This window comes from Lipotes vexillifer, unplaced genomic scaffold, assembly GCF_000442215.2.
Source record: "Lipotes vexillifer unplaced genomic scaffold, Lipotes_vexillifer_v1.1 scaffold319, whole genome shotgun sequence".
In the NCBI taxonomy this organism is placed as follows: Eukaryota; Metazoa; Chordata; class Mammalia; order Artiodactyla; family Lipotidae; genus Lipotes; species Lipotes vexillifer.
The window spans coordinates 747,652-770,239 of NW_006784061.1; the positions used below are offsets into that span (position 1 = coordinate 747,652).

Sequence of the window (22,588 nt, forward strand, 5' to 3'; positions counted from 1 at the left end):
GGGAGAGGCCACAACAGTGAGAGGCCCGTGTACCACAAAAAATAACCAAAAAAAAACCAAAAAACAATATTCTCCACAATATTTAAACAAGATCCAGAGTCTCACAACACAACATTTGAACATCTAAAATGTAATCCAAAATTAATGTAAAAACAACAAAGAAAATCTCAACTCACACAGAAAAAGATAATCAACAAACATCAATGACAAAATAAAAGAGAAGTTGAAATTAATCAGAAGAGATTTTAACAGAGCTATTATAAAAATTCTCCAAAAGTAAGGATGAAATCTTAAAGGGAATGCAAAGAGAAAGTCTCAGCAAAGACAGAATATACCAAGTGGAAACAAATGAAAATTTTAGAACTGCAAAGATTCAATAACCAAAAATTTTAAATGCACTGGATGGACTAAATTCCAGCATTTGAGGTAACAGAGTGAACTTGAAGATAGATCAACATAACTCATCCACTCTGAACAGTGAAGAGAAAAAAAACAGAGCCTGATGCAGGAGCTGTGGGGCAATAACAAAAGATCTAATATTCATATCACTGAAGTCACAGAAGGAAGGGTGTGAGGCAGAAAAATATTTGAAGAAATAATGGATAAATACACCTCATATCTGGTGAAACACATGAACCTACATATTTGAGAAGCTCAATTTAAAAGTAGAGAAAATAGAATGTGCTCTCTGAACATAAGGGAATTTAACTGGAAATTAATAACAGAAAAATTATCTTCAAACACTTAGAAAGTAAATAACAAATTTCTTCGATCTGTGGGTCAAAAGAAGAAGTCCCAAAGTAAATAAGAAAATATTTTGAATGGAAGGAAAATGAAGTCACCACATATCAAAATTTGTGGAATGCAACTAAAGCAGTGCTTAGAAGGAAAAATTATTGTATGAGATACTTATATTAAAGCAAAGGTGTCAAATCCATAACTGGAGCAAATTAAAGCCAAAACAAACAGACAAAAATAATAGAGAACAGAAATTAATGGAACTGAAAATCAAGAAACAGAAATCAATAAAACCAAAAGCAGGTTTTTTGACAACTGCAAAATCATTAGCAAAACTGCAAAAAAGGCAACAGGCATTTATAAAGTGGCTATTTTTTTAACAATAGCAACAACAAAAATAATGATAATGTGAAAGTCTGGGTTTTGTTTTTTTTTTTTTTTTGCGGTAAGCGGGCCTCTCACTGTTGTAGCCTCTCCCGTTGCGGAGCACAGGCTCCGGACGCACAGGCTCAGTGGCCATGGCTCACGGGCCCAGCCGCTCCACGGCATGTGGGATCTTCCTGGACCAGTGCACGAACCCGTGTCCCCTGCATCGGCAGGCAGACTCGCAACCACTGCGCCACCAGGGAAGCCCAAGTCTAGGGTTTTTAACTAACTTCATTAACTCACAATTGTAAATACTTTCCCAAAAAGCGCATTCCATTTTTTCAATATTCATTTGTCTCATAATTTATATACCTGATAAAGGACTTATATATAAAGAACTATCAAAAATCAATAATAAAACAAAATTTTTGTTAATAAGCAAAAGAATAGACACTTCACCAAAGATACACAATTGGAAAATAAGCATACAAAAGATGCTCAATATCATTAGTTATTATGCAAATGCAAATTAAACAGTGAGATACCAACATATACCTATGGGAACGGCTTTTGAAAAATACTGACAATACCAAGTGTGGACAAGGATGCAAAACAATTGGAACTTTCATTAATTGCTGGTGGGAATACAAAATCATATAACCACTTTGGAAAACAGTTCAGCAATTTCTTAAAAAGTTAAATATATACTTACCATACAACCTAGCAATCCCCACCCCCAGGCGAGAAATGAAAACAACCTCACATGAAAATCTGTGCATGAATGCTTACAGTGGCTTTATCCATAATTGCCAAAAACTGGAAAGAGACACAAATATCCTTCAACTGGTAAACAGATAAACAGACTATGATATATGCATACAGTGTAATACTACTCAGTAATAAATAGGAAGAAACTACTGGTACATTTTACAGCATGACTGAATTTGAAATGCATTACAGTAAGTGAAAAAGCCAGACTCCAAAGACTAAAAAATATACAAGTCCATGTATGTGACAGTCTTGAAAAGGCAAAACTGCAGAGACATAAAACAGATCAGTGGTTGCCAGGAGCTAGCAGTGGATATAGGGATTGACTTAAAAGGAAAAAAGAAAAGAAATTTTAAAGTGTGATTATAATAGCTGCACAACTGCATGCATTTGTCAAAGCTCACAGAACTGTACAACAAAAAAGACTGAACTTTACTGCATGTATATTATACCTCAATAGAACTGTAACAGGTTGAATAGTGTCCCCCTAGAAATTCATCTAACCCAGAAGTTGTGACTATGACTTCATCTGGAAATAGGATCTTTGCAGATATATTCAAGTTGAGGTCATAATGGGTTAGGGTGGGGCCTAAATCTAATATGACTGGTGTCCCTGTTAGAACACAGAAATTTGGAAGCACGGGTCATGTGAAGATGGAAGCAGACTGGAGTGATGCATCTACAAGCCAAGGAATGGCCAGGATTGCCAGCAACCTCCAGAAGCTAGAAAGGCAGGAAGGTTCCTCTCCTAGAGCCTCAAAGAACACATGGCCCTGATGACATCTTGATTTCAGATGTCTAGCCTCTAGAACTTTGAGAGAATAAATTTCTGTCGTTTATACTGCCCAGCTTGTGGTACTTTGTTATGGCAGCCCTAGAAAACTAATGTAAGGCCTGACTAATAAAACAAAAGCAAACAAAAAGAGAGAAACACCAGATAAATCTCAACAATCCCAAGGAAAATAAAGCTGACACAGCAATATTATTATAACACACGGTTATAATTAAGGTATAATTAAAGATGAAAAGTATTAATGAGGATAAAGAAAGGCTTTAATTAATGACCACAGGAACAATCCACCAAGAAGATGTGCCAATCATAAAGATTTATATACCTAATAAAATATCCTAAAGATACTAAAAGATTAATATAATAGATATACCACTACATAAAACACAGAGAATATATATCCTATTCAAACAAACGTAGAACAGTCACAAAAACTGACCAGGCTGCAAGCCAGGGGTTAGTTAACAAAATACTGTCCACAGGAGAACTCCAGTCAACTGCCATTTTTATTATAGTCCATGAGCTAAAAATGGTTTCTACATTTTTAAATGGTTACATTTTAAATGATTTTATTAATATCTACATAACATCAATTTTGCCTCTCAGCTGAAAAGGCTAAAATATTTACTATTTGGCCAAGGAAAAATTTTCCAACACAAAGGAAATATCAACACATTCCAAAGAATTTATATCATATAGATATTATTCTTTACTATTAATGTACTAAAATTAGAAATTAATTAAAAAGCGAGTCTCATATTTCAAACCAATGTTTTTGAATACTGAAAAAATTCTTCTAAATAAGATAAATTTATAGTACAGCCCAAGACAATTGGGAGTCATTAATGTTTAAGTTATTTCTATGTCTCAAAGGAAAAAAAAAAAATCCTTCCAATTTTTTTTAACAGACTAGTAGTTTAGATTCAAGAGATCAAAAAGGAAAAAGCTATTATTTCCATCAAAGCACAAGAGCTTACAGATCATGAATATAATCTCCAATTCAATCAATAATAAAACCACCTACCCTCCAAATAACTTTGACCCTAAATAATGGTAGTACTCGCTATAAAATACCTTGACTAGGATAAGAAGTGTTCAGGTCAAACATTTTGAGACATTAGGAAACATTTTGAGATGAGTTTTTTTAAGCATTAGAGGGGGGAAAAGCATAAAATGTACAGAAAACATTCTCTTTTTAAAAACACTGAATAACAACCATGCATGCAATTTTCATGCTTCATACTACACATACTAAGGAGCTAACAGTTATTGACCAGTGCTGGGAACTGTTCTAAGCATTTTGCATAAATATATTTAATAAATACACAGATACAAAAATAATACATAAAAACTATAAACCACCACTGCACAAAAGTAAGCAATTCATAGTTAACTGATTATCGAAGTATTCTGGCTGCTTTACTAAGTGAAGTGTCTTAGTGGGTTCTAGCTAGGATTTCTGAATTCTGAATGCAATTAACCTTAAGTTGATTAACTCTTATGTCATTAGCATTTTACTAAAGATTCCAAAAGATAGGTAAACCTTCCTCTGTCCTAAGAGGAAGATGTCCATCATCTTCCACTTTTCTTTTTGACAAAGCAGAAAGGTAAACTTTTGTGCTAATATTAAACTCTTCACATATTAACTTGTTGGAAAACCGTATAACAAACTCCATCTTACCCAAGTGGTTCTTCCATGAGTTTGCAAAAACTGGGATCTTCCTATGAGTTCCAGAGCAGCTGCAATGGACATGGACACTTGAAATGACTAACCAAAAGGTTTGGCAGCACTGACCAATCTCTGCTGACAAGCAGCATCAGTGATGTCAACAAAACTGCCTTGTGTTTCAGATATGCTACAACACAATCACAAGAGGCATCCTAGGAAAGGGAGTAGAGGAAGAGGAGAGATTTTTTTCATTTTCTTTTCAAAAGTCACTTTTTTAAAAAACAAAAGTATATATGGATGAACATCACATCACAGAATGTGTGCACTGAGAATAGTTTTTTGAGTAATACTGTAATTCACCTATGGGACTTAAAATCTAATGATTCAAGCTACATTTGGAAAGATTTTAAAGACATGGAGTCACAAAGCCTGATTTTCAATAAGTGTTTCAAAGATGAGTTGATCCTCACAGATGGTTTGGGGCAAAGACATTTTCAAAACAGAAAAATCTCCCCGGCATTCAAATTGACTAGAACATTGTTATGTATGGGTAAAGTCTATAATATTCTAAGCAAACCTTACTTACAAATATCTTCTGTTTAAACTTTTTTTTATTAAAACTAATTGTTTAATTTGTACATATCTGACTCAGGATATCCTTTTCTATAGGTTTCTTTTGTCACTTAAAAATATTAGTTGTAGATTTCTTCTAATTTTTCTACATTAAAAAAAATATATTTAGGGCTTCCCTGGTGGCGCAGTGGTTGAGAGTCCACCTGCCGATGCAGGGAACATGGGTTCGTGCCCCAGTCTGGGAAGATCCCACATGCCGCAGAGCGGCTGGGCCCGTGAGCCATGGCCACTGAGCCTGCGCATCCGGAGCCTGCCACAACGGGAGAGGCCACAACAGTGAGAGGCCCGCGTACCAAAAAAAAAAAAAAAAAATTTAACTCTTCAAACCACTTGAGTTTACTATAATATAAAACAAGAAATTAAATAATTCCTTCTATTCTACTGAGTTTTTCTCAACATTTATTTCAAAACCCTTCTGTGTCCAACTGATTTTAGTACATATTTCAGCACATATTTCTGGGTTTTCTATTCTCTTCCACTGCTCTATGTTTCTATTTGTGTCAATATTATAACCTGCTCTAAAGGGTTTTTCCCTCCTTCTCTTTTTGTCTTTCTTAATGTACACAAATCTTACACTTTGGTGTTAACAATTTTGGAGTCATTTTGATTAATCCCCAGAATAAAACTGTTGTGATTTTGGCTGAAATTGTATTACATCTACCAATAGTACCAGGAAGAACTACAGGCTCCAATCACACACTCAGATTGTATCTTATCTTTGCTCTTTCAAACACATCGTTCTTCCCAGCCACCCAACACCCACTCCTCACACCCCCACCGTGGGAGATAGAGGTCTCCCATGTGCCTCTCATGGACTAGACTCCCTGGCAGTGCCTCGGAGAGAAAGGCTAAGGAGTTCCCATGAAATCTGGCTTCAGGGGAATTAGCAACTCTGTTTAGGAGCTGGATGGACCCTAACAGTACAGTGTGTCCCCCAGAAGTTCTTGCATATGGCCCAGTCTATCTCTACATGGGTTGGACCTGGAGACTGATCCCAGGGAGCCTGGATGTCAAGTCAGTGTGACATGCCAACACATCATTCTTACAGTTATTTAATACTCGTATGTTCTCCTAGACTATAAGGTAGTCTTGATTACTACATTAATATCCATGGATTAAGATAATTTTTATAATATTTAGCCTCCCTATAGAATATAAGTATCGGTATTTTATCTAAATCTTTTATACAAAGTTTTGCAGAGTTCTTTATAAAACATCACAAACATCTCTCAGATTTATTGATGATTTAATGTTTTATTGATGCAGTGGTTATTTCATTTCCAATTTAAATCTTTGATTTATTATCCTTGAAGTCTTGAGTATAGTACTGTTTACCTGTTGGAGCAGGTTTTTTTTTTGGACCATGTCCCACAATAAGGAATACATTTTACATCATAACCAAGTACATATATACTTGAATATGTGTGCATGCATGTGTGTGTATGTTTGCACGCATGTGTCTAAAAAAGATGGTGGATGGATAGATGGATGGTAGACAGAGAGATACAAATATCACACTAAAAACAAGTTTCACAAAACAATATCTGTCCTTATCATGCGTATGTGATGCCCCCTAAGTTTCTATACCATTCTACTTTATTAGGAAAAAAGTCTAGTTATGATGGACAAAATTTATTTCAAAACCCACTAACCATTTGTAATGTGTAGTTTTAAGAACAATGCACTAGCTATAGGAAAGGATTATGTCTTCTTTCTTTTTATCTTCATTACTACCACAATCCTTGATACTCAACAAGTGCTTAATAAAGTATACTGAATGATGAAATAACAATACATGGATACTAAAGTAAATGGAATTAGCTTTTGGGGCAGCTACATAAAACTCTAAGCAATGCAAGCAATTAAAAAACTTTCACATTTTTACCTTTGTTGATGTTGCTATTGTCAGTAAAAAAACAGCTAACACTTACTTATTAACTGCTTTCTATGCATAAGACACTATGCTTAGCACTTTATCTGAATTTCCTCATGCTTTCTTTATAATAGTCCTGAGATAGGAGATATTATAATCTCTATTTCTTTTATGAGGAAGTCTAGGCATAGGAAATTTAAGTAATTTAATTTATCCAAGATAATTTATCCACAACAAACAAGTGGGAAAAATGTCCTAAATTCAAATTCTAATTTTTTGAATACATCTATTATTATTAACTTTCATCATTATTCTAGAGATTCGACATTACGCCAATCAACCCACAACTAAAAACAACTCAAATGTCTATCAACGGGTAAATGGGTAAAAATAAAATTGTGGTGCATACATGTATAATGGAATGCTATTCATCAATAAAAAGGAATGTACTGAAACTCACAAAACACAGTTGAGTATCAAAGCCATTATGGTGAGTAAAAAAATCCAGCAACAAAAAAAAGCACACATTGGATGGTCTAGAAGAAGACAAAGCTTTTAGATGAAATTCTAGAAAGGACAAAGCTTTAGTAACAGAAAGCAGAGCAATGGCTGCCTGGGCCAGGTTTGCGAGAAGACTGACTCCAAAGGGACATGAGAGAACATCAGCAGTGTTCTATACCTTGATGGTGGGGCTGGGGGTTTCACAACTGTGTCTATTCATCAAAACTCCAGCTGCATACTTAAAATGGGTACACTTTACTTGAATGAAAATCCTACCTTGATAAAGTCAATAAATTTTTAAAAATTTGCTTCCTCTTCCTCCTCACTTTCCTTTATCTTCCTGTTGTCAGGTGAGACAACAAAAGATAAGTCTCCACCCAAAACGACAGCCCAGCATAGGGTTTCAGAGCCTAAGTGGGTTGAGAAACATGTCCCTGCAGGGGGTCAGCTTACCAAGGCATGTCAGAGCTCAAAGGAGTAAAAAGGGCATCCACAGAAAGGATGGGGGAAGAAAGATTCCAGTGTCAAACCTGAATAGAATGAGGAGGGCGCATGCACACAGGGGCAGCCTGGTCTGGGCTGTCAGAGTTTAAGCCGAGTGGGGTGGGTGTACTCCCACAGGAGGGCCTGGAGAGGGCTACCAGAACTCAAGCAGCATGAAGAGGGCACTTATGCAGGAAAAGGCCCAGTGCCGGGTGTCAGACCCAAGGAGGGCTAAGAGGGCATCCACATGCAGGCATCAACTGACACGTGGTATCAAGCCCAAGCAGAGTGAAGAGGCATCCACAGGAGGAGGAGACTGGTGTGGGGTGTCAGAACCCATGGGGCTGACAAGGAGTCAGAGCCCAAGTAGGGTGAGGAAAGTGAACACAGGTGAGCAGCCAGGCATGGGGATTCAGAATCTTAGAGGGATGAGGAGGGCAACTGCACAGGACAGGTGGAGAGAAGCTGGTTATAATCAGGAGAATTGATCAAAAGAGTAAGTATATTAAGGTCATCAAAGTCAAGAGAAAACTGAGGAAGTACTACAGTTCGAGGACATCTACAGAAACATGACAGCTAAAAGCAATGTGTGATTCTAAACTGGATCTTTCTGCTTCTGCTATAAAGGACACTACCAGGACAAATGGTGAACAGGCTCTAAGGATTAAATGGTAGTAATGTGTCAATGTTGATTTCCTGATTTTGAAATGCAGAATAAAGCCACAACTAAATATCACTAGATTCCCATCACATGACAGAAATTAAGAAGTGTGATAATACAAAGTATTGCTCAGATGTAGAACAATGGAAGAAAAAGCATCTATTACTTGAAGGGAGTGAAACAGATTGAACAATTTTGGAAAATAGTTTGGTATTTGTAGGATGGAATATTTCTATGTCCCATGATTCAGAAATTCCACTCCTAGTTAGTTACTCCAGAAGAATTTTCACACAAGTATACCAGGAAAACTTCATATCAACATTATTTGTCATAGTAAAAAAAAAAAAAAACAAAGCTGGAAGAAACAAAATGGACATCAAGAATAAAATGGAGAAAGAAATTGTTCACAGAACTGAACAGTGCAAAAATGAAAATTAATGAAGCAGGAAGAAACAAATGGACATCAAGAATAAAATGGAGAAAGAAATTGTTCACAGAACTGAACAGTGCAAAAATGAAAATTAATGAAGCAGAACTAAATGTAAATATGAAAGAACCTTAAAGAAAATGCTGAATGGAAGAAGCAATTCACAGAGAAATACTTACAGTATAATTTCATTTATATAAAGTTCTAAAAGAGGCAAAACTAATATTCTTGAGGACACAAACAGAGACAGTTAAAATTAACAGAAAAAGCAAGGGAAATACTAGATTCTGGAAAGGGAAGGCACTACAATCAGGAAGGATCACATAGGGAGCTTCCTAATGTTTCGTTCCTTAACCTGGGTGGTGAGTACAAACCTGTTTCACATTATTCATTAAGGTGTACCCTTATGTTGTATATGCTCTTTTTATGTATATTTCATAAACTTATTTCTCCTGGAATGAAAAGGCTGGGGAGAGAGAAGCATAAGTTCCCTGACTTTTCTATAGTTCTCTGCCACCAAGTGGCAATCATTCAGCAGCTCCTCAACTCTTAGTGCACTCTCCCAGAATGCTGCTGCTGTAAATATTTCATCCACCTGCCACTGCACCCATGCATCCACTCCCCCCCATACAGAGACAGAGAGATAGAGACACAGGAACAGAGAGCAAGAGTCAGAGGCAGAGACAGACAGACAGACAAGAGAATTATGTGAGGGACAAGTTACTGGTTTTATTCTCAACACTGGAGCTGAGAGGAAATAATAAAACAAAACATTTGTATATCATACTTGACAGTTCATAAAACACTACTATATACCTCTTTATTTTTATCCCCCAAAAAAGGTAGACAGGGTATGAATCATCAGGATCAAATATTTTGCAATCCCAAAGAAAAATGTCAGAAAAAGATACCATCATGTTCTTCCCATTACTCCACCTTAGATATTTCATTTCTCACTCCAAGGTCAAAAGAGATGCTCAATGTGATAATATGATAAAAGCATACAGGAAAAATAATGAAATGAGAGTGAAGAAAATGGATGAGCATAACCACTCTGGAAAACCATTTTACAGTATCTACTAAAGCTGATTCCACTCATAGGTATATGCCAAACAAAAATGCATACGTATGTTCACCAAAAGACATATAGCAGAATAATGTAGCAGCTCTATTCATAATAGCCAAAAACTGCCTAAGTGCCTATCAACTGTAGAACAAATGAAATAAATTGCGGTATATTCACATCATGTAATACTCTATAGCAATAAGAACAAATGAAAAAAATGAAATAATTCACAAATATAATATTGAGCAAAAGGAGCCACACACAAAAAGGAAATATAATACATTCTCTTCATTTATGTAAAGTTCAAACACAGGCAAACTCATCTATGTTTTCAGAAATCAGATAGTCACCACTAGAAATGCAGGTTAATGACTGAAAGAGGCTTCTGTTCTGGGGTCCTGGTAATGTTCTTTTTCTTGCTGGGTGCTGAGTCCATGTGTATTTTCAGTTTGTGAAAACTGACTGAGATAGACATTTATGAATTGTACCCTTCTCTATGTGCATATTATGCTTCAAGTGGTTGAAACAGGAAGTACAGAATTAAAGTAAGGAAATAAGACACCACTAAAAAATTTTTTATTCTGTATGTGCCCTTGTCTTCAGATCAGGATCAAAAATTCTTATTTAAAATTCTCTAAATTAGGTAACACAATATGAGAAGTATTATGCTAAAATATTTCAAAAGCCTTGGGTTTAAAATACATTCTGCATTAGTATGCAACCAGGTGACCTTGAGAAACACAATAAATCTGGGAGTCTCAGTTTTCTGACCATTAAAATAGGATCACTGCCATACTCCCTATCCCACAGTGTTACTGAGAAAGAAAATAAAGATCACAAAGGTGCTGTTTAAATTGTGAAGTACCCTTGAGCTGCATTAACAAAAACAAAAAATAGATCAAGACTAAACACAATTGTTTACAATTTTTAAATTTTGTGTGCACTGAGAACTTTGTTCAAGTGAACTCTTAAATACAGAGGCCTATTTAATAAACCATTGTTCTGGGTTTGGCTGAAGGGATGCAAGGCGATGGTGAGGAGAGTGCTAGAGGCTGCCTTCACACTCTCCTCTTCCTGTTGTACCCCAGAGGATCTCCTAGAATGCCGCTGTGTGCAGCAGGCCTTGGAGTCCATATAGAGTGGGGTAAAAACTCCGGTTTTATCAATAATTAGCTCTCTGAGTCTCAACTTCTTCAACTGTGAGATGAAACCAGTATCACCCACTTTTCAAGAACTAGAGATAATATACATTACAGAACCTAGAAGAATGCCCAGTATGAAATGTATGACCACTATATAAAATTTTTACATACAACTCTGTAAGACATACAGGAAAGAGAAGACTTTTTAAAAACTTTAAGCTAAAACCTGGATGTCCTCAACAGCTGCCTAAATATTATGACTTAAGTCACTCTCTCTGCTATTCATTTTCCACAGATCCCTTCAAGTAATATTTTTAAAATACCAATTTGGCCATGTCACTAATCCCAGCTTATTACTGCCTACAGAATAATGCCCAAGCTCCTTCTGTGGTACACAGACCCTTTACAATCTGCCCTAAGCCTATTTATCATTCCTGCCTCTTCCCTAATACTCTACATTTTAACCATATCCAATTTATAACTAATCTTTAAGTAGGACACATACTTTTTCAATAGCCTTTTATTTTTTCCAAAACAGTAAATATATATTGTAGAAAATCAGGAATTAGAAAATGTAAATTAAAAAAAAAAAGATCACATTCTCACCACCCAGGTATCATCACTTACCACCTTAGTGCATATCCTTCTGGAGATATAGGTATACAGATATGTAGAGATAAAGATATATGATCATAATGCACATACTGTTTTATAACCTGCTTTTCAGTCAACAATCTTTCCATTTCAGTAAAATTCCACGTCATCTAATACATAGGTCATAGTCAAATTTTTCCAACTGACCCAAAATGTCCTCTACAGTTATCTGTCCAACCAGTATCCAATTCATAATCTCACATTGCATCTAGCTGTCTCTTAAATTCCTTTTAAGGTAGCACTGTCACCTCCCTGTACTAAATTTTTAGGACACTAATAAGCTGAAGCAACGTCACTATCTTTCCTACAGAACTTCCAACCATCTGAATTTCTTTGGTTCCCTCCTTTCTTAATCTTCTATCATTTGTTTCGCCTATAAAAAGGAAGCTGTAAATAATGACTTGAGGAATTAAAATTAAATATTTTTGCCTAGAATATATTAAACATAATTCTGTGTATCACATGAGAAGATACACACTATCTGGTTAACACAACTCAGTAGTGATGAGAAAACTAATCACTGGATTGGGGTGATGGCAATTTGATCTCTCCAATGAACACTTATATGTTTTTCTCTTGCAACCATAAAGTAAGTTATACAACGTTACTTTGGCACTATATGAACTGTCTGGGAAAGCATCACTCTTTCACCTAGTGGTTGTAACAATAATAACCTTGGCATAAATTTCATTTACGGAATTTCATTAGGGTTTGTAAAATGATATTTCTCTAATTGTATCACACTTTCTACATTCATTTGCTGGCACTCTTCAGCAGAGATGAATTATCTTTCATGAAGGATCTCTTTAGTTACTGAAATATATATCCTACTATAAATGCAGCATAAGTGCTTAATTATTTCCCATTAATAAACTTTTTTAGGGTAAGAAGTTGTATTAATAGTCACCTCAAAGTGTACCAAGTGAGCCCTGATTTTTCTGGTTTTCTCCTTGTTGAGTATCTTAGTACTTGTGGGTTTTCCCTCAGTCAATGCAGCTCCTAAGAACTTATGCCTTTGCACGTGCCAACTCCACTGATCTCCCCAGAATTGTTCACCTGATAAACTCAATTTTCAGGAAGCAAAATGTCAATGTCTCTAAAATGGCATACAGTGAATCTCTTCATCTCCATTCCCAGGGCATTTTTTCTACTGCATACTACATAAATATACCTCTGATATGACATTTGGTTGCACAACTTTTTCATTCCCTTCATGTTTCTTTTACAGTTAAGGACAGTATCTTACACCAGTGTTATTCACAGTTTGATTTGCAGAACAGTTCTGGTCCACAAACTGTTTCCTGTCTATGACACAGTAAAAAGCTTGGACCAGAATATAAATCAAGTAGTCAGTAAACATACTGTTTAATTTGGCTCAATTTTTTTCCCTGGTAGCAAGAATTTGTGGAAGGATGAAATGTGCTGACATCTATTCTGGCAAGAGCTACTTTAACTCTAGTGGACCAGGAACAGAAACTTCATGTACAAGTTACTTTGAATAGCACTGCTAATCATCAATTTACCGTTACTACCAGAAACACAAAAGGAATATAAACAACTGCTGGTAGAGAAATAAGGCAGTGTAGCAGGAGTGGGGACCATGGGCATGTCAAGATATCTCTTCTAAGGTAAAGTATAAGCTGTTGAATCTGGATCTTCTTACAACCAAAAAAAAGATGTACAATGTCTAGTGGACCTCTTTGGATTTTGAATACAATATATTCTTCATTTGGATGTGTTATTTCAGCTCATTTACCAAGTGACTGGAATAGCTGCTAGTTTTGAGTAGGGCCCAGAAGACTCTGCAACAGGTCCAGGCTGCTGTGCAAGCTGCTCTGCCACTTGGGTCACATGATCCAGCCAATCCCCTGGTATTGAAGTGACAGTGGCAGATATGGATGCTGTTTGGAGACTTTAGCAGGCTTCCACTGGTGACTCTCACTGTAGGCCCTTAGGATTATGGAGCAAAATCCATCCATCCTCTGCAAATAACTACTCTCCTTTTGAGAAACAGCTCTTGTTCTGCTACTGGATCTCAACAGTGACTAAATGTTTAACCTTGAGCCACCAAGATACCATGCTACCTGAGCTGCCCATCATGAACTAGTATTATCTGACACACAAAGCCATGAAGTTGCGTGTGTACAGCAATATTCCATCATCAAATGGAAGTGGTATATATGTGATCAGGCCCAAGCAGACCCGGATGATACAAGTAAGTTATCATGAAAACGTGGCCCAAATGCCCATGATCCCTACTCCTGCTACAGCCTTTCTCTCTCAGCCTGTACTATGGCCTCATGGGGAATTCCCTATAACCAGTTGATAGAGGAAGAGAAGACTCAGGTCTGGTTTACAGACAGTTCTGTACAACATGCAGACAACAGCTGAAAGTGGACAGCTACAACACTACAGTCCCTTTCTGGGACATCCCAGAAAGACAGTGGTAAAGGAAAATCCTCCCAGTGGGCAACTTCAAGCAGTAAATCTAGTTGTTCACTTTGCTTAGAAGGAAAAATGGTACAGTTATATACCAATTCATGGGCTGCGACCAATGGTTTGACAGGACAGTCAGGAGTTGGAAGGAATATGAGTGAAAAATTGGTGACAAGGAAATCTGGAGAAGATATATATGTGGATAGACATCTCTGAATAGGCAAAAAATATGAAGATATTTGTGTCTCATGTAAATGCTCACCAAAGGGTGACCTCAGTAGAGGAGGATTTTAATAATCAAGTGGATAGGATGACCCATTCTGTGGATACCAGTCAGCCTCTTTTTCAGCCACCCCTATTATCATCCAATAGGCTCATGAACAAAACAGCCACAGTGGCAGGGATGGAGATTATGCATGGACTCAGCAACATGGCCCACCTGGCTACAGTCACTGCTTAGCACCTTACCTGCCAGCAGCAGAGATCAACACTGAGCCCCTGATATGGCACCATCCCCTGGATGATGGGCCAGCTATCTGGTAGCAGGTTGATTACACTGGACCACTTCCATTACGGAAGCAGTGTTTTGTCCTTATGGTCCTTACTCTGGATATGATTCGCTTCCCACACTTGCAATGCTTCTGCCAAAACTACCATCAATGTGGACTTAAAGAATGCCTCCCGAATGTGGGTGGGCCTTATCCAATCTGCTGAGGGACTGAGTAGAAGAAAAGGTGGAGTAAGGGAGAATTCACATTCTCTCCACTTGACTGTCTTTGAGCTGGGACACTGGCTTTTGGATTCTGAACTTACACCATTGACTCTCCTGGTTCTTAGGCCTTCAGAATCAGACTAGAGCTTTATCATCAGTCAGCTGGGTTTCCAGTCTAACAACTACAGATCTTGAGATTTCTCAGCCTCTATAATTATGTGGGCCAAATCCTTATAATAAACCTCTTCATATATTACATGTGTGTGTGCATGTAGATAGATAAATACACACACATACACACACTATTGGTTCTTTTTTCTCTGGAGAACCCAGACTAACACAAAAGCAATTCCTTCAGACTGGTAACAGATACTAAAGGGAAGTCTACAAAATGCAAAGGTGACTTCTACCTCTACTCCAAGCAAAATAAAAAAATCAGAGGTTTCTTCTCTGTAGAAACTGTAGCAAAACCTCAGAAGGAAAAATCCTCCACTTAGGAAGTACTGAAGGTCCACTGACATCCATCCATCACTGTAAAATGAAACCAGCCAGTTGACAAGCCCAGCCCATGTATAAAGAGTCCTGAACCAACTTTTTCCCCCCTCACTCTTAAATATTAATAAACAACAAAGAATCATTAGACATCTGAAGAAATATTCCAAAAGAGAAACTAAAATAAACACAAAGAACAAAATGACCATTTAGAAAGAGATAATAATGTAGGGAACCTGAGAAATCTTAACAAAAAAGAACAGAAACAAGCTACTTAATATAGTTTACTGACAAAATAAGAACTGAATGATATGAATAAGGAAAGGTATACAATAAAGAGTTCTGCGAAACTGGAAATACAATTGCCAAGATAAATAATTCAACAGAAACAGGGAGCTGGAATATGAAGTTGAGGAAATATACCAGGAACATAATCAAACTCAAAGAAAAGGAAAATATGCAAGAAAAAAGACTGAAAATTCATAAGTTCTAGTTTTGACTACCAAGAATTCCAGAAAGAAACAGAAAACAGGGTAAAGAAAATAATCATAGAAATGACTTTAGAAAATTTCACACTACATGAATCTTCAAAAAGCTCACTAATTACCCATACATTAAGTGGAAAACAAACAAACAAAAAAATCCCAGGATATCACTGTGAAATGGCAGAATGCCATAAATAAAAGACTAAAAATCTCCCAGAGAGATTAAAAACAGACAAAACAAAATGTAAAATGGATTAGAATGTAGTAGACTTTTCTCAGTGGCTAAACTGGATCTTAGAAAAGCAATGCCTTCAAATTTCTAAGGAAAAACTCACTTCTATCCCAGCCAAACTACTCCATCCCTGCCAAACTATTAGTATCAATTAAATGTGAGAGTAGATAAAAAGAGATTTTCAGTGACACATTAATTTAAAAAAATTTACCACCCATTTGCCCTCTCTTAGGAAGTAAATTAAGGATATACTCCAGCTAAATAAGGGAGTAAACTAAGAAAAAAGAAGATATGTTATCCAGGAAATAATGGTCGAAATCCCAGAATATGACAAAAGAAGTCCCTGTATGATAGTTCTAAAGAAACTTCAGATAGTAACCTGTTCAGATTAGAAAAGGCTGACTGAAGTGGGGAGAGGGACAGAAATACTGTTTTTTCATTAAGCCTCCCGATACTATGTGATTTTTTTAAGCCATGTGTATGTATTACACTGAAGTTTTTAAAATTTAGTAACATTAAATTTTAATGTTACTAAATTAAAATTTAGTAACATTAAGAGGCAACTGGACTTTCCTGGTGGCGCAATGGTTGAGAATCCGCCTGCCAATGTAGGGGACACGGGTTCAAGTCCTGGCCCAGGAAGATCCCACATGCCGCAGAGCAACTAAGCCCACGTGCCACAGCTGCTGAGCCTGTGCTATGGAGCCCGCGAGCCACAACTGCTAAAGCCCATGCACCTAGAGCCTGTGCCCCACAACAAAGAGAAGCCACAGCAATGAGAAGCCCGCACACCACCATGAGGAGTAGCCCCCGCTCGCTGCAACTAGAGGAAGCCCGTGCACAGCAACAAAGACCCAATGCAGCCAAAAAAAAAAAGAGGCAATTATACAAAATATTGGACTAATTCAGCTTTTAACTTCTTTTAGCATTTTGGGAAACTTTAAAGATGTCTTAAAAAGACAATTTTCTTCTCATAATTTGTTTTCACTGAGTATACAAAGGATAAAGTCAATCTGATCAATGTGTACTATCTAAAATTTCAGAGGCCATAATGACAGAAAAGAGCCATTAAGATATTCACAGTTTTTCATAACGTTGTCTCAAAGAACCGTTTCCTATTTTTATGGTACCTATGGTTGGTTACCAATTCACCTATTCTCTCCTGAATTATGCTACTTTACTCATTATTAGAGGTGGCCTGGTCTTAATTAGATGATATTCAAGCATGCTTCATGTTTTAGGGCAATACACCCAGACACAAAAGAGGCTATGTGGTAAAGCTAGTACAATGACTAACTCCAAGTAGATATTTAACATATTTTAGCTATTTACCACCTTTTCTACCTTCTCTTTCCTTTGTCTCTGAAGCTCCTGACAGAAAATCTTCTCCCAGAACCAGCAAGAAGAGAAATACTATGAAGAGAATCTATATCCTAGTTACAGTTAAACTAAGTTGTAAGCTTTATGACTGGGTGTTTCAATCACTGAAACTCTTTCTGCCTCAAGAGGAGTACAAGAACCTCAGATCCGAAAAGGATCCTCCACTTTCTTGCTCCCGGCCTTAGCACAGAAAAGTGTCTTTTCAAAAGGTAGTTAAATATCTACCTTTTTGAATGAAGAAGAATAGGGACCTGCGCCTGTTGGTGCAGGGGACACGGTTTGATCCCTGATCCAGGAGGATCCCACATACTGAGGAGCAAGTAAGCCCATGCACCACAACTACTGAGCCTGCACTCTAGAGCATGTAAGCCACAACTGCTGAAGCCCGCACGCCTATAGTCCATGCTGCGCAACAAGAGAAGCCACTGCAATGAGGCCCGCACATCACAACAAAGAGTAACCCCCACTCACTGCAACTAAAGAAAGCCCGCACGCAGCAACAAAGACTCAACACAGCCAAAAACATAAATAGATAACTTTTTAAAAAAAAAAGAATGGAGCAAAAAATGAAAGAAAGAGAAAGAAAGAAAGAAAGAAGGAAGGAAGAGAGGAAGGAAAGGAAGAAAGGAAGAAAAAGGAAGGAAGAAAAAGGAAGGAAGGAAGGAAGGAAGGAAGGAAGGAAGGAAGGAAGGAAGGAAGGAAGGAAGGAAGGAAGGAAGGAAGGAAGGAAGGAAAGGAAGGAAGGAAGGAAGGAAGGAAGGAAGGAAGGAAGGAAGGAAGGTCCAGAGAATCCACAATCAAGTAATATAAAACAATTTACATGACTAACAGGATATTCACACTAATTGTAGTTACTAACAGAGGAGCCACAGTTCACTTCAAATAGCCTTTACTGAGTATCTATCTTGATGGCTGCTAGATGGTTTTGATGGCCACCGGAAATTCTAAGACTTGGTCCCTGATCATAAGAAGTTAGAATATACAATCCTGAGGAAGGTAACTCAGAATGTAAACTGAGAAGAAAATCCAGACTGTTCTTTCTCAACCATAATTTTAAGTTAAACTTGCCCAGTCTACAAAATACAAATATAGATTTAAAACTAAATATATTCCCAGTTTAAAATTAGTATTTTATTCCTTAGCTTTCTGCTTTGCATTGGACTTTGTCTGTATGTGCTCTGCTCAAAGAAAGAAAGTGCTATTGAATCAGAAGCCAGGTTCTACCAACAGCTCACCATGTGTCTTTGGACAACCATATCATCTAGCTTTTCTCCAAAAAAAAATGAGAAGACTGGGGATGATTAAACTTGAAGGTTTCAAATAAAAATGAAATTATATGATTATGTAAATTGTTATTCCTTATTTCTCACTTAGCTGAAATTATAGTAGCAGCCACTGAGGACTGAACACCTACTATGTTTCAGGTATTAAATCACTCAATTTACAACTACTAACTCTAACTCTCTCAACAAACTTACAATGTAGGTACTATAAAAACGAGGAAACACGCAGGGAGTTTACCAAATATCACATAGCTCATAAAGGCTGGGGACTGTATTGAGACCACCATGCAAAATCACACATTTTTTTCCTCTCAGAGAAGTTCCTATTATGTACTATTTAAACCATTATTTCTCCACAAATCTAAGTAGACATTAGAAATTCAACTATACTTTAAAAAAAAAGTAAAGTCAATCCATTTTGTAATTCAAAATATCAGAGCTGAAAATGTTCACTACATACTAACCTGATGCAGCAGCCGTTTCAGTTTGAGTAACTGAGTTTTTACAGCGGTGCAATCCTGAACCATGTGCCGGAGGGTCATCTCATCCAGTATCACTGTATTTTCTGGTACATCTATAAACATCTTCTGAGCCTGGAAAAAGGGGGTCCCTCCATAGCTTTCAAAATGGCCCAAAGGAGTTTCTCTATAGGGAGAGCCTCTGGAAGGGCAGGGGAAGAAGTTGGAGGGAAAAGATATATAATATAATTTCAGAAAGAAAGAAAGGTTATAAAATTATTACAGTGATTATTATAAATCATTTATCATTATCACAAAGCCTTTGACTTTTACTCACTTCAGATACTGAATTTGTTTCCACTGAAAAGTTCAATCAATCCTAGCTGTCATTAACACAATTATAATCTGCACTCCCTCCTCTTGTGTATTTTACACATTGGTTAAGTAAATCTTATTCCTTAGGAACTAGAGTAGAAACAAAAACCTCTGAGGAAAGGCCTTGCCTGGAAAAAATTATACTTATTTTACTTTTCTGCACTGATAATCTGATCTTTAGCTTCTAATTTTAATTATCCTCTTAAACTTTACATCTTTTTTAGCTGCATCACTATGCTACCCTCATTAATTCCCAGTTTGGACACACCCCTGGACTCCTATGTCCTCAAAGTGCCAGCAGACAGTTAAGACAGATACACTGTTATTCTTTTGTTTTTACATTGTTGATAAACCATCTTTTCCAATAAAGATTAAACAAGGTTTCACAAAAGTCTTATACATACCACATATTTCCTAATCTTAAACTGCCTTAAAAAATATTCTACTCTAAAAAAATTTAAGCTTCCCTTTAGTTTCATGCAATAACATACATGCTGAATAAGAGGGAAAAAAAAACAACACAACTAGGGATAATGTGTTTGACGGACATGAAAAACACACTGTTTTAACCGGAAGTCACAGCTATAGCAATTTAAAAATTACTGCATTCACATTACACATAATTCCAGGTGGTTTTTAAGACAATAACTTGTTATGTGTGTGAAATCTCAACATTTAAAGTAATACATTGAAAAAGTATTCTCTCCAATATAACGGCTACATTAACATATTAGGATTAAAGTTAAATTCATGGATGCATTAAATTTCAAAAGTAGAAATACAGTTTCTATTAAAATTTCTAGCTTTTAACAAATATTCCCAAATCTCTAAATTCTCAAATATTCAATATGAGCTTGGTTTTCATAAGATTATTTTTCTCTGAAGCTACTTCTCATACTTGATTTCAGGCCTGATTTTTCTTTTAACCAAAGAAGAGATTTTTAAGAACCTTTAAATTGCTGATCCATAGATAAGAATTTGTTTACTTTAATTGTTTTATTTTTACAGATTCAAAATATGTTGAATTATAAGTACTGATCAATTATTAGTAAGAATTTACCATCCATAACTGAATAGAGAAGCTATACACAGAGTGATGAAAAATTTTTTAAATAGTAAGACAAAAAGATAGAACCACCTGGCAAATGAATAGTAGAGACAAGAGTTATGGTTTTGGAGAAAAAGCTGACATATTTTGGGAAATTTTCTTGGGTAGGAAAGAAGCTGGGATGAACTATAAAGTGTGAGGTTTGAGTTGGACTGAAATGAAAGGTAAAGTTTTCTAGAAAAAGAAAATGAAAATAAATGGCACAAAAGTGCATGTTTCTCAGGGACAAGGAGACTCTTATACATGGCTTATGAGACTACAGACAGCCTGAATACAATTTATTCTTCAACTTCATCCCTCAATATACCTGTCTCCCTCAGACTGACTTCTTAATCCATAGCCAGTTACCTGAGACTGCCAAAGCACACGACAATCGCCCTCATCTCCAAACCCATGTCCTCAACCTCTCTGTACTCTTGGCCAATCTACCCATTCTGCCCTCCACTGCACACTTGATATGGAGAATGAAAACTCCTCTTCAATTTAAATTAGTTAGCTCTTCCTCAGGGAAAGCTTCCTTAACCCCCTAAAACAGCACTTGGTACTTCCACAGGTGTCCTTATAGAGCCTTCTGCTGGACCCCATCACAGTACTTGCCACAACACATTGCATTCATTTGCAATCCATGCCGAATGACAAACTCCATGAAGACACAGACTGTGTCTTCTTTTTTCTGTCAGAAGCAACTTTTTGTTTGTTTATTTTTGTTGTTGTTTTTATTGAATGAGTAACAAGTATGAGTTTTAACCACTAGGTTGGTTTTTCTTTTTAAGCTTCCGTCTCTGAGATTCTAAAATTCTTTAGCTGTGACATGAAAAAGCACTACTTTAAAATTAAAATCTGTAAGCAGTCATGTTAAAAAAGTTCCAGATAATAATCAAATTAAAATTACTTTTTATTTTACCAGGTAAGTAAGAGAAAAAGCAGAGAGGGAAGAGACTGAAGAAAACTGGTCTGTAGTCTACAGCATGAGAATCAGGAATACAATAATGGCTTATATTAGGTTTAGGCATAAATATGAACCACATGCAAGGGACTAATGAATTAAAAACATTTCAAAGGAAGTGTCAACAGGTCTTGATCACTGAATATGGGGACAAAGAACTGGCATCTAGAAAAGCCACTATAGTATAAAAGAGACAGCTCTGGCCTAGGACTGAAGTTTATATCTTGGCTGACAGTAATTAGCTATTAAAAATACTTAATATCTTCGGGCCATAGTTCTTTAGTTCTCAGTGTTGTCCAGTGCCTACCAAATAAAGTTCATATGCCTTAGGCTGCATTTCAAATACCTCCACCATGAGACCCAAAACTAAACTTACACCTTCTCCTAGTCCTGATGCCCTTTAACTAAATAAAACTGTTTTATGACGTTTAACTTCTTTCACAGCATAAGTGAAAGAAATCTGCATAAATATCACCTCTAACTTGATGATAACTTGAAAACAGGGATTTATTCATTTTTATATTATTCAATTAATGCACAGATTATCTGAGTTCAAATCTCAGCTCTGTAACTCACTAGCTATATAACACACAGGGCAAGTCACTTTATCTATGCTTCATTTTCCTGAGCTGTAAAATGGGGATAACAGTACTATCTCATTAGGTTGGTATAAGGATTAAATGAGGTAATAATATATGTTAGAATGCTTGGAATGGTGCTTGACTTACAATAATTGTTAAATAAAAACCAATTACTGGGCTTCCCTGGTGGCGCAGTGGTTGAGAGTCCGCCTGCCGATGCAGGGGATACGGGTTCATGCCCCGGTCTGGGAGGATCCCACATGCCGTGGAGCGGCTGGGCCCGTGAGCCATGGCCGTTGAGCCTGCTCGTCCGGAGCCTGTGCTCCACA

General features: G+C 36.7%; 1 protein-coding gene across 1 annotated transcript in view; it reads right to left on the reverse strand.

Moving 5' to 3' along the window:
- The window catches only part of LOC103085244 (serine-rich coiled-coil domain-containing protein 2-like), a 60,681-nt gene extending 39,554 nt beyond the window's left edge, over positions 1–21,127 (reverse strand). Inside the window, exons 1-2 of the mRNA XM_007456481.1 lie at positions 21,081–21,127; positions 19,256–19,451 (exon numbers count right to left, since the gene is read on the reverse strand). Coding sequence (XP_007456543.1) covers positions 19,256–19,451; positions 21,081–21,127 — 243 coding nt within the window. The remainder of the gene's footprint in view (positions 1–19,255; positions 19,452–21,080) is intronic.
- Positions 21,128–22,588: the final 1,461 nt, after the last annotated feature.